This window comes from Podarcis gaigeae (assembly GCF_964106915.1).
Source record: "Podarcis gaigeae genome assembly, chromosome: 6".
Classification (NCBI taxonomy): Eukaryota; Metazoa; Chordata; class Lepidosauria; order Squamata; family Lacertidae; genus Podarcis; species Podarcis gaigeae.
Window position 1 is genome coordinate 61,385,773 of NC_139682.1, and position 13,572 is coordinate 61,399,344.

Genomic DNA, 13,572 nt, shown 5'->3' on the forward strand with positions numbered 1-13,572 from the left:
AATATGATGAAATGATTCATTTTAAAGACACTCCTGCATCCTCTTTTGCTGCCATCTTCATTACCCCAAGGAAAAGGAAAAGAGGAACTAAGGTTCTTTACTTGCATTCAATTCTTATTTTTGCAGCTGAATGGCTTGGAACAGATTCTAGCCTGACATCCTGGTAGTACTAACAGCAGCATTAGCAATGATAATGAACTTTTTGCTTTTGTCTTAGCATGCCAAATGTTCATCAGAATAAGTTGCTACTTAAGTTTAAGTTAGAATAATCCTACAAAGATTCAAATTCCTTTGCAAGAATTTGCCACTTTTACTTTAAAACGCACCTGGACGCCACCACTTAAAGTAGTAAATAGTCTGAAAGCTTTCCTGTTTTAACAATGCACATATTTCTTCTTACAATGCACATTTTGTGGTTTCAGAACTCCTTAAACTTAACTGTGTATTAAAGCACTATTCCATAATGAAAAAATGAGGGGGAAAGTTGCAGAATAAAGACACCTAATATTTAGTTTTTGCATTCTTTGTTTCCAGTTTATACTCTTAGACTCATGAAGGTGACTTATGATGTGCAGTGTTTTCTTTGGCAATGCCTCAAAACCAGAAACATATTTAAGGCCAAGCTTTCTAGATATTATCTCAAGTAATTTAGAAGTTCATTATAGGGCACCCACTAGGCCTGCTACAGTAAGGGTCTGTCAGCATTTTACAGTGGTTTATAACTTGAGCATAAAGAAAAAAGTCTCTGTGGGTTGAAACTTGGCATTTAGGATTTAAGACTGGGAACAGATTGTTTTAACAAATTGAAAAGTAAAATTGACTTGTTATCAAATTATATGTGGTCTAAATTTTAGATTTCTGGTTTCATCTCAAAATTTCTGACATTAAAGTATTTTCTGAAAGCGTCGTCATACATGCTTGGTATCAAACAAAGGCGAATACCGGTATATGTTTTTTAAAAAGGAAGAAAATGCTAACTGATTTATGGTACAATCCTTAAATCCTCCTAAATTCAGACATATAATTGGTGTATTCTGTAGCAATTAGCTTGAGTGCCATAGCCAAAAAAATATTAAAGGATTGATGATATAATTTGGGTCAGGATTTATATTATGCAACCTGTTTTCAATGACAGTGTTCATGTCAAGAACAGGTGAAGCAGTAATAAAACAATTGTCCTTCTGAGGATCCATCTTGATACTATGGTTCTCCCTCCCCCTCTGCACACAGTGGCCTAGGTAGCAAAACTCAGGTTTACTCAGTGCTGCCGCACCCTTTCCTCCACATACCAATTGGGAAATCCTGTTTTTACTTGAAAATGCATCTTCCTGACACTGTAATCAGGTGGGTAATCCATGGCCTTATGTGTGCAGCATCTGGTAGCACTCAGGGATCTCTCTTCCTTTCCATAAACCCTGCAGTGGCATTGGAGCTTGGAGACTCAGCCTAACAGAGCATCCTTTAGAAATATGTTCTAGCTGCTACACTTCATGGAGAGGGAAGATACCCTTGCTACTGCCTTCTGTGATGACTTCTCATGGCCTCCCACAACACACCACAGGTGTGACATAGTGATCCAGAAGCTCCTCTTGCTCCTCTTGTGAAGATTTTATTTCCACTGGGAACCCTGTGCTTTGCCACACTACTTGGTGCAGTCCTGAAACGGGGAAAACTCTACAATGGTGTTGGGAAGATGCTTCAGAAATGCCTCCTTGAGACTTAATGTCAAAGTAAACCTATATAAGTTCAGACTACAGGAACTATAAGAGGCAGACAAAGGATGGGAGGGAAACTTAAGAATGTGTATGAATGGATGTGTGTGTGAGAGAGTAAGATAATGAATGATGGATGGACGGCTGGGGTGTATACTTGGTGTGTGAATGGATGACTTGTGGGTTGGGGGCTTGTGTGAAAGTAAGAATGAATGAATGAATGAATGAATGAATGAATGAATGAATGAATGAATGATGAAAGTGTGAGAGAGAAGGGGGTGACAAAAATAGGTATCCCTGCTGTTTTGTTCTTACCCATTGCTGATGTACAGCAAGCAACCATTTTCTTCCACAACAAAGGGCTAGGTAAGGCATTGGTCTGATTCCGTATGACATCTCCTTTTATCTATATCTGGTCATCTGAATGCAGCTACATCTCTGTAAAATTTATATCTGTGTTTTTGTGATGATGCAACCATATTATAACGGTGTATATTAAATTATCCATTATTTATCGACGTGTCAGAAACAAATCAGCACCCTGTTAATTGTTCCTCACCTGTGCTTCTTTGGAAATACTGTATGTTCTGTGTTAGTTTTCTGTATCCTTGTCAGCATGACGATCATAGAAAAATTAATATTTCCCTCTTTGACTCTATTGCACTGTAAAGCAGCTAAATTACTCTCTTTGAAGTGTAATCAAGTTCAGCATTGTAAAGAAATCTAATACTTAAAATTTGAATGCGGTTGCTCAGAAGCTGTGCACTATTAGTATGATTTTATTAAATGCAGATTTTTGTGGGAATTCAAGAATGTATGATCTGACTCAGGCTATACTTTAACAATGAGTTTTCTTTTAAGTGTTCAAAGCATGATGCCAGATTATATGGACCCCTAAGTGAGTGGTGAACCCACTTCCCCTTGCTCACTTGTAAAATTGTAGTCAACTGTCTTCATTGCTATAATACCTTCTTCAGTAAAATGGTGATCATATATACTGCCAGCCCCTTGTGGGTTCTTTGCCCACAGTATTCATGATATTGCAATGTCTTTGATATGAAGCTAAACATCTAACCAAAGTTTACATAGGCAAAATTGTGTTAAGGTGTTAAAAGCTTGTAAAATTAGGTCTCTTTAATCACCTCCTTTGCCTTCTAAATTACAGTTCCGCAGTAGCTCTGTAATTGAAAGAAGCACATATATTTACAAAATTGTACTTTGAGAGTTGACTTTTAGGTGGGTTGGATTTTAGTAAAGATGTCCAGGAACAGCATTTGCTATTGGCTACCAAATCTGAACATCTGGATAGGAAAAGGTGGCCCTTTGAAGAGAGAAGCTGGTTAAATTTGGATTTAAAGAGTAAACGTGCCATACTTGAAGGAAATTAATAGAGATAGGCAGCAGTTGGTGTTGTGTTGCATGGAAAAAAACATTGGCACTACTGATAGCCAAAAAATGGAACATAGATCCAATAATGGACATTTGAATCCTAATGCAATGCAAAAAAAAGAAGCTAGAAAAAATGGAGGATGTAGGTCTTGTGGAAATGAAACCAATACATGCATCAACATCAGAAGCGGGTAGATTTCTAGTTCAAGAGGGGGAAGAAGTTTATTTTCTTTAAGAAACTCATTCTTGAAAGGAACCAACAGACCCGTTTTCTGACCAGATCCAGAGATACGTGCCTATTTAGCTGAACATTGGGAATATTAAAGTGCTTGCTAAATGTTGTTAAAGTGCCAGTGTTACTTCATGCTACTCATTTATGTGTGAAGGCCTACAGCTACCATAAAATTATATTAATGTATATACAGATGAGTGGTCAAGCTTGTAAGGTAAAAAAAGTAAAGGACCCTTGGACGGTTAAGTCCAGGCACAGGTGACCATGGGGTGCGGCACTCATCCCACTTTTCAGGATGAGGGAGCCAGCATTTGTCCACAGACAGCTTTCTGGGTCACATGGCCAGCACGACCAACCACTACTGGCACACGGAGGACCATGACAAGTGCCAGAGCGCACAGAAACACCATTTACCTTCCTGCCACAGTGGCACCCATTTATCTACTTGCACTTGTATGCTTTCAAACTTCTAGGTTGGGAGAAGCTGGGACAGAGCATGGGAGCTCACCCTGTCACGCGGATTTGAATGCTAACCTTCCAATCGGCAAGCCCAAGAGGCTCAGTGGCTTAGACCACAGCACTACCCGCATCCCTAGGTCAAGCTAGCATAACTTGCTAGAGAGCTGGGTTTATCTGGTCTAGAAAACTTAGCTGTGGCTTCCCATAGGCAGCTTACCTTTTCAACAACATTGCTTGGATAAATAAAGCTACCATAACAGAGGTAAAACAGGGTGAGTATGTATAAAAAGCTACACAAAAAAGACAATTAATTTTTCAAATTAGGTAGCTGCCTTCACCTGAAACTCATCTGCTGGACTAAGAAGACAATTCACACAATATTTTATGTCCAAAATACAGATAGATATAAATGCATACTCAATATGTTGGTTGTTAAACTTACTGAAGAAAAGCTTAGCTTTAGTACCAAATGTAAGTTTCAAATGATTTCAAGTTGTTTCCACTTTCAGAAATCTGATAATAATCATATAGCAATAAAATGAAATAAGTGTGCTGGGTGAACAGTGACAGAAGTAGCTAAATATTATATAAGGCAACGCAGAGCCGTTATCTATATTGTCTAAATAACATAACCATGAGCACATTTGGAATGTGAAAGAGACAGAACAGATCTTCCAACAGTCAGCTTTATGAGTATACATCTAAATGTACTGAAGACAGCATCTTCAGTAGATTATTTGTGACACTTTCCCTTATACTACTTTACATATTTGTATGTGTTGTATGTAGCAATAGATATACATCCACTAATCTTTCTTCATAGGAAAAAGAGATTCATTCACAGTTGATATGCTAGAATACATTATTTATGTTTGAATAGGAATTTCTTGGGTGCAAGAAACTGATTTGTTTAAAACTGTGGCCAAGTGAGCAGTTGTTTTGTCTAATCCCTCTTCCTTGTGTATTTTACAGATTATTTCTTGAAGCTTGATGAGCCCATGAACAATATCACCACTACCTTAGGCCAGACGGCAGAACTGCACTGTAGGGTTTCTGGGAATCCTCCTCCAACTGTACGTTGGTTGAAAAATGATGCTCCCGTCGTACAGGAACCCAGAAGGATATCTTTCCGTGCGACAAACTATGGATCTCGATTACGAATCAGAAACCTTGATACCACAGACACCGGCTACTTTCAGTGCGTGGCAACAAATGGCAAGAAAACCGTTTCTACCACTGGGGTGCTGTTTGTGAAATTCGGTAAGAAGTCCCTCTTGCTGGAAAAGTTCCTCTTTCAAGAAAAGTTGGGTAAAATGGAGGCAAAGATAAATGTTTCCCCATCATGCCCAACCAAGTTAACACAGGACGTAGCTGAACAAAACTGCACATTCAGAATAACAAAGCAAGCAGATTTATCACTTTATTCAATTATTTACTTTTCAGATTACATCTGATTGATGTTAATACAAGCCATTGCAATCTGATTGATGTTAATACAAGCCGTTGCAATGGAGAATCTTGTGATATTGTTACATTATAAACAGCTTGTTAAACAAACAGTGTTGGAGGTAGGCATAACTAAGAGCCAAACTACATGTTATATTAAATGTGTAAGCATTTTTTATTACTTAAATATTAGCCACACAGGCTAGGATAGCACTGAGATATTGGTGTGCAGGGATTTAATGTTTTCTTTTCCTGCTGTCCTGCTTGGGCAGGGAAACCATTTCCCACATATGATGCTGTTAGTGCCAATGGAAGCTTTTCTCCCATGGCTAAATGCAAAATGCAGCAAAAGAATTAAATCCCAGGATACGTCCATCCTGATGCTGCTTTGAGGCCCCAACCTCTGCAGGCTAGATTTAAATAGTAATTTCAAAATGTGCCCTTAAACTTTTTGCATGCATTTAACATCACATTTTGTTTCCCCCCTAGCACTGCTGGCCAGTGGACATGAGAACATGTAATCTGTTATTGTTGTTGTTATATATCTTGCCTTTCTTCCACAATGGAATCCAAGCTGGCCTTACATATGGTTCCCAGACAATCACCCATTCAGGCATTGAGCAGACCTAAATCTGTTTAGCAAGGCCTCATGTGCCTTCATATCATATGCTGGGGTTACAATACTGATCAGAGTGAAAGCCAAACTGTACTAAACACACACACGAACACACACTGTCTATCATTGTTTATAGAATGCACTCATTAAAATATTAAGTGATTTAAGAGCAAAATGTATACCTATTGATAGCAGAGAAATACATAGCAATAGCTTTGAATCTTGTATTAGAATTTTGGAACAATAAAATAGATTAAAATTGACTTCAGCAAAAACAAAAAATTCCCTGCTGTAAACTTAGTAAAAACTAACTCCTCTTCTTATTTTTTTTTATAAAAAATCTCATTTTTCTAGGTCCTCCGCCAACAGCAAGTCCAGGAACATCGTGAGTTGTTAAATACTTACTATGTTAATTCTGTAATTTTTTTTTAAAGTAATTTTATAGTTCGTATGTATTCTGCTCTGAATTCAACATTAAGAATAGATTTGTGGTATCATTTTAAGTTCATTATATGTATATATTCACACATGCATGCACACACTAGTTGTACAGTGGGTCATGCCCAAGCTAGACACTGCTTCTTCCATCAGTAAAATCAAATTGTTTGCTTGCTTCCATGGTCCTTAATCCACCCTAACTCTCCTGAATGTTTGGAAAGAGTGCAGATGACAGACCTGAGATGTTACCCACTTTAGACAGATGCTTGCAGAGACTGTGCTTTTTCTTAGTCTTTGCTGCGGGCAAAGGAAAATGTAGACTACATCTCAAAGCATTTTAGAATCCAATCCTATAGACACAGGATTATATTCAGTTGAAGTCGCAACAGAACATTCTCTCCCTCTCTTCCCACTACATACCCTCTAAATCTGTTCAGAGGGTTCCCCCAGTCCTCCAGAGCAGATTTGGGAATGTTGCAGGGTGCATGAAGGAAAACCCTTTTGCGCTAGTACTGATTGTTGTGTCTGCACAACTATTTAATTTAATAACACCCATAGTGTTTACTATCACACTGGCCTTGGTCAAATGCAAGAGGAGAGGAAGGCTTTGGCTGTGTACAACCCCCAGCTCCCTGCTGACTCTGAATCCAGTGTACTCCCACTACTGGTTTGACAAGTGGTGTACACAACCCATATTATCTTGTTTCTCCTGTTGCTTCTTGTGAAATACTGTGTTCTGATGTGTTCCCCCCCAAAAAAACTAACTTCAATATGAATGGGAGGGGAATGATCTAGCTTTCGTCTTGGAGGATCCAGAACCAGGTAGCTCTGCCACCCTTGTTAACCACACTATGTGTTGTTCAAAGCTTTGATTCCTGACCTTTCACTTGTTGCTGTGCCTGAGGAAATCCATCTAGGTTTCCTGACAGGCCCTGAGCCGAAGGACCTAAGAATGAACTCAGCTGCAGGGTTTTCTGATGATCATTGAGGGACAAGGGACCTAGTATGGTCCAAAACTCCAAATAAGCTACAGGCCGGCTCATTGAAAACCAGCAAGTTAAATGCAAGCAAGGCAGAGAGTTAAAAGCTCTTTTCATGGTGGGTTTTCCTGGCATGAAAAGAGCTTTTAAGCTCTCTGCCTTGCTTGGGGAGCAAGGCTCACTCAGTGCACCAGCTCTGGAAGGCTAGGGATGCTCACACAGAGGTGGTTCCAAGGTGAGGGGTTGAGTTTACATATTTTTGCATATGCATGGACCTGGACCTGAACCCCTGCATAAGATTCAAATGGACTGTCCTGTTTATACTATGGCAGCTATGGTTGACCACTAAAATTAAGCTACTCATGCTATTAAGGAATCTCAACTTGATTAAAAATCTAAAAAAGATGCAGAAAAAAGGAACTGTCCATGATTGAAAGCTTTTGTTACAATGGTTTTGCCATCATATTCACTTTAACTCTCTAAGAACTCCTGCTGATTTTTAACAGAGCCTAGTTTTGTGTATTTGCACTTAAGCTTCCAGCTCAATCCTAAACATGTTTACTCAGAAGTAAACCTCAATAGGGCTTACTCCAAATTATGTGTGCACAGGATTACAGCTTTAATTGCTGGATGGTTTTGCACATAATAATTCTATCTTTACTTACGATGTAACACTAATAATGATATTACTATACTGCAATGTGGATAATCCTTTTAGCACTTTTTTTTAAAAAAGTATGTGATGCTGTTAAATTCTTTAGCAACATGAAAATAAAATTGTTTTGCTTGAAGTAGGCAATATATATGGTTAATTAGCCCTGAACAGCATCTCCTGTGGGACAACTCTGATTTTAAATATTCCCATTCTTAATCTGTGATTAAACAATTCATGCTGTCAGGCCTGCTAAATACATTGTGGAGACTAAGGAATGTTTTGATTGCAATTCTCAAAGAGACTTACCTTTGAGTAAAGGTGGTGTTGTGCAAAGTGGACCAAGGATCTGCTGAAAACAGCAGCAGGAGACTTTTTCAGGTGGTTCGCAATCTATCAGAACCACCTGTACCACCGGGGCCTGGTAGGGACCCCAAGATCTCCTGCAATGCTTTTGCAAAGTTTTTTGCAGATAAAATCGCTCAGATTCAGAAGGAGGTAGACTCCACTGTGGGAGCAGGGCCAGGACGGGAGAGTGCTAGAGTTCTGTCTGGTCCTGTTACATGGGATCAATTCCAATCTGTTACCTCCGAGGATGTGGACAGGCTGCTTGGACGAGTGAAACCGACCACCTGTCTCCTTGATCCTTGCCCATCCTCGCTGATAAATGCGAGCCGGGAAGGGCTGGGCGATGGGCTCTGCGGGGTGGTGAATGCTTCCCTCTGTGAGGGAGCCTTCCCAGACCCGCTGAAAGAGGCGGTCATTAAACCGCTTCTTAAAAAAACATCTTTAGACCCGGCCAATTTGGCCAACTATCGCCCAGTCTCAAATCTGCCATTCTTGGGCAAGGTGATTGAGCGGGTGGTTGCTGAACAACTCCAAGCACGCCTGGAGGAAACGGACCATTTGGATCCCTTCCAATCGGGATTCAGGCCTCACCATGGGACTGAAACTGCCTTGGTCGCGCTGGTTGATGATCTCCGGCGGGCTAGGGACAAAGGTGAGAGCTGTTTCCTAGTTCTGCTGGATCTCTCAGCGGCCTTTGACACCATCGACCATAACATCCTTCTGGACCGTCTAGAGGGGCTGGGAGCTGGGGGCACTGTCATACAGTGGTTCCGCTCCTTCCTCCTGGGCCGTGTCCAGAAAGTGGTGGTGGGGGGTGAGTGTTCAGACCCCTGGGCTCTCACTTGTGGGGTGCCTCAGGGTTCTGTCCTCTCCCCCATGCTTTTTAATATCTATATGAAGCCGCTGGGAGAGATCATCAGGGGGTTTGGACTGGGTGTTCATCAGTATGCAGATGACACCCAGCTCTACCTCTCCTTTAAATCAGAACCAGTGAAGGCGGTGAAGGTCCTGTGTGAGTGCCTGGAGGCGGTTGGAGGTTGGATGGCGGCTAACAGATTGAGGTTGAATCCTGACAAGACAGAAGTACTGTTTTTGGGGGACAGGAGGCGGGCAGGTGTGGAGGATTCCCTGGTCCTGAATGGGGTAACTGTGCCCCTGAAGGACCAGGTGCGCAGCCTGGGAGTCATTTTGGACTCACAGCTGTCCATGGAGGCGCAGGTTAACTCTGTGTCCAGGGCAGCTGTCTACCAGCTCCACCTGGTACGCAGGCTAAGACCCTACCTCCCCGCGGACTGTCTCGCCAGAGTGGTGCATGCTCTAGTTATCTCACGCTTGGACTACTGCAACGCACTCTACGTGGGGCTACTTTTGAAGGTGACCCGGAAACTGCAATTAATCCAGAATGCGGCAGCTAGACTGGTGACTGGGAGTGGCCGCCGGGACCACATAATACCGGTTCTGAGAGATCTGCATTGGCTCCCAGTACGTTTCCGAGCACGATTCAAAGTGTTGGTGCTGACCTTTAAAGCCCTAAACAGCCTCGGTCCTGTATACCTGAAGGAGCGTCTCCACCCCCATCGTTCAGCCCGGACACTGAGATCCAGCGCCAAGGGCCTTCTGGCGGTTCCCTCATTGCGAGAAGTGAGGCTACAGGGAACCAGACAGAGGGCCTTCTCGGTAGTGGCGCCCACCCTGTGGAACGCCCTCCCATCAGATGTCAAAGAGATAAAGAATTACCTGACATTCAGAAGACATCTTAAGGCAGCCCTGTTCAGGGAAGTTTTTAATATGTAATGCTGTACTGTTTTTAACACTGATTGGGAGCCGCCCAGAGTGGCTGGGGAAACTCAGCCAGATGGGCGGGGTATAAATAATAAATTATTATTATTATTATTATTATTATTATTATTATTATTATCTATTGCAATACAATTGTGTCAGTCTGGGGAAGGCTGTCAAAGAAGAAAGTGACATGTTGCTATCCTTTCTAATGAAAAATCACAAAAATGCACCTTTAGGTGTTAGGCAAGCAAATAAATAAAAGTATTCAATTTACTTAAAGCCTTTTCTTTTTACTTAGTAGCATACCTTCTTCTAGCTTTATGGCCTTGAACAAAAATCCCATGGCCGGTATATGCTTGCTTTCCTTGACCATCCAGAAGAGACTTGTAAGAAGAGGCACAACTTCTGTCATGCTATGCATTGCCTTCATCTACTTTAAGTTTTACTGTTAATCAAGGTGCAGTAGATTGATAGTGGGAAGGAACATGAAAAATGAGTAAAACTAAACTAAAGGTTGGGAGTTATGTGGGGGGTGTTTTTTTTAAACTTTGCTTGAGTAAGTTTTCTTCTGGAATTTGCAGCATAACAGAGTTGATAAATGTTGGTTTCTCACTTTCTCTCTCTGCAACTGTGGGCCAAAGTACACATTGCACAGGGAGATCTGTCACTGGGAGCAGTGTGAGTGCTAATAACATGTAACCCTTTTCTAGTCTGCTTCCCCGCCCCCCCCCCCCCATCATCACTCTCAGGTTACCATTTGCTCTGCATTTGTAATGCAGACACCTGCATGATGACTGTATCTCCCCCCAAAAATGTTGCAAATAGTAGTGCTTGGGGTGCATGATGAAATGGTTAAATACCCCCACCTCCTGTGCTGCTTCCTTGGTCTTGCTTAGAGCCTCACCTCACCCCACCACTTCATTTAAGGGAAATGCTGAGAATCCAGTCACATATCTTATTGGGCTAATGGGTAAAGTGTGGAAGAAACGGTGCTAAATATGGAGTTGAGTGTCCAGACTGGAACAAAGTTAGAAACTGTAATGCCCTCATTCCAAGTCCTTGAACTCTCAAGGTCTCAAGCTAGAAAGAGAGAGGTTTGTTAAGCCATAATGAATCATGGATTTCAGTAGTAATGAACATGATGTATTACTTTCCACAAGTACCCATTCAAATGGCTTTAAGAGAAAGAAAGCCAAAGTGCAGTAGTTAGATATTGTTACGTGGCAGATCAGTCAGTACTTTTTCTGATAGCTCCCCAAATGTGTGATGAAGAGTTGAAACTAGAGAGAACCTTAATACCTCCATCCCCACCAGATGCATGCTCTGCCTCCCACAGTAGCAGCTGTTCATGAGGGCATAATATATGAATGTGGTCTGCACACCTAGAACCTACCATAGACCTGGATATATGGCTGATTTCCCAGGTAAAACTGATATCCAAGTGAAAGTAATTCAGTTGAACTAGATAGTGCCCATATCCTGATATGCATCTAGTTTGTGCTGGTAGGTTCTGATCCAACAAGTAATATGTACATTGAATCTTGCTTGGTGTTAAATGTTTGCAAGAGTGCTTGCACAAATGTATTAATGCACAGTTATATGGTTTCCCTTTGGCTGAGTGGAGAAATTGTGATGCCACTTACCAGCAATAGAAATATATGACAGAGGAACAGGACTAGAAATGTTATGACAGCATTGAATTGTTAGCATTTTTATCATTGGGCTGGCTTGAACTAACCCATTCCTGCTTATACAACAGGGCTTTCCCCCCTCCCCTCCTTGCCGCACAAACTCTGTGCCTGCCCCAAATTCACTATACAGGGTTGGGAGAACCCCCAAAGCAATTGGGTGGGATTGGAGATCCTTCTGTTAGACAAGCAGAAATGCTGACAGAAAGATCTACTTAGCACCATTCCTCTCCCTTTCTTTAGTGCTAAAACAATCTTATAAAAGCAACTAACAAAACCCAGTTGGAGAACATTTCAGCCTCCCAGGACACTCTGTTGGTGACCTTAAAGTGAGAATTCTTGAAAGAAGAATGAAATAACAACTTATGGACAAGTTCAATTCTATCAGCTGAAGAGAGATAACAAGTTTTTTTAAATCCCACTGCAGTGTTAATTAGCTAGCAATGGCAGGATGTTTGTGTTACCATCAAAATGCTTCAAGACTGGTCACTGTGCTTATTTTACATACATTTAATCTTTACTTATTGTCTAGTTTTTTTGTACTATTTCATTTTCCTCTGACCACACCGGCTACATTCCACACACGCCCTAAAACCATGCATATGTATTCTTGCTAATTGAAGATAACACTTCAGGAATCTAGTGAAGTTTTTGCCATCTTGTTCTTCAGAGTGCCCCAAGATGCTTTTGACTAAAAACAAAAAAAAACTAATATGGCTACCCCTCTGACAACTGTGCCAAAAATAAGATTTAAATATCATACAGTGTTAAAATACAAACATATTAAAATAACAGTAAAAATAACAAAAAACGATCTTAAATATAATTGCTTGCCTGGATCAAGGCATTGCGTTGGGCTGCCTCAGTTATGTCAAGAAGCTGGCATCTTTGTGCTCAACATGCAGAGGTTGGAGGGCCAGGTTGGGAGAGTGAGCATGACACTGGTATCAGGCACGCAGTGTGGCTCAATTGCCCTTTACTCATGTAGAAATATATGACTTTCCCAAGCAGTATGTTATGTTTGGTTCATTTGCTTATGAAGCCAATATGGGAACATTTTACTTTTCCTATTCTGCTGCTAGCAACGTTTGTCATAGTATACCTTACTTGATCCTGCTTTCTTTCTCTGGTGTACTAATATAGGGATGATACATTTATAACACAGTATCCTGAATTCTAGGTTAAGGTTAGAGTCCAATAGTATCACTGGATTTAGTGGGATTGCTTCCTAGTGAACATGTAGAGGATTTCACTGTAGAATAACCATTGGTCTTTTTCACTGTAAGGCAGCCCTTTTAAAATAAAAATAATGATGATGATGATGCCGACACATCTTTCTAACTACCAAGAAATAGACTTGACCCCCAAAGTGTTAAAATCATATCCCAGTAGTAATCCATTATTTGCCACGCATTGAAATCTGAGATAATTTCCATGACCCAGAGAGCAGCCTACTCTTTTAATGGCCTTAGAACTGTACTACTTCCTTAATCTTCAAGCTGTTTGGCTGCTACCATGATGGATCAGCAGTCAGAAGAGAGATAGAACAGTCTGGTGCTCCAACAGCAGCAGCAGCTGCAGACATGGCATAGCAGATTCCAAGAGATAAGAGGATTTCTTAAAAGGGGAGAAAATACTTTTAGCCTGGGAAAATGGGTTGAAACTCTAGCCTTTTCCATCTTCATGTCATTTCCTCTCCTTTTCCACTTCTTATATCATTATCCTAGACTTGATGGTGCACTTATACCAGTATAAATCAGAAGCAAGCTCACTGAAAGCTTTGAAGGATTTTACATTGCTGTAACTAAGAGGAACACACAGAGATATCTG

The 13,572-nt window shown here is 41.0% G+C and overlaps 1 protein-coding gene across 2 annotated transcripts in view; it reads left to right on the top strand.

Annotated features, from left to right (window-relative positions):
• ROR1 (receptor tyrosine kinase like orphan receptor 1) overlaps positions 1-13,572 on the top strand; it is a 162,163-nt gene that overhangs the window by 120,575 nt on the left and 28,016 nt on the right. For both annotated transcript variants that reach the window (XM_083742860.1, XM_083742861.1), the window contains exons 3-4: positions 4,765-5,052; positions 6,209-6,239. In XM_083742860.1, the coding sequence (XP_083598986.1) occupies positions 4,765-5,052; positions 6,209-6,239 (319 nt within the window). The remainder of the gene's footprint in view (positions 1-4,764; positions 5,053-6,208; positions 6,240-13,572) is intronic.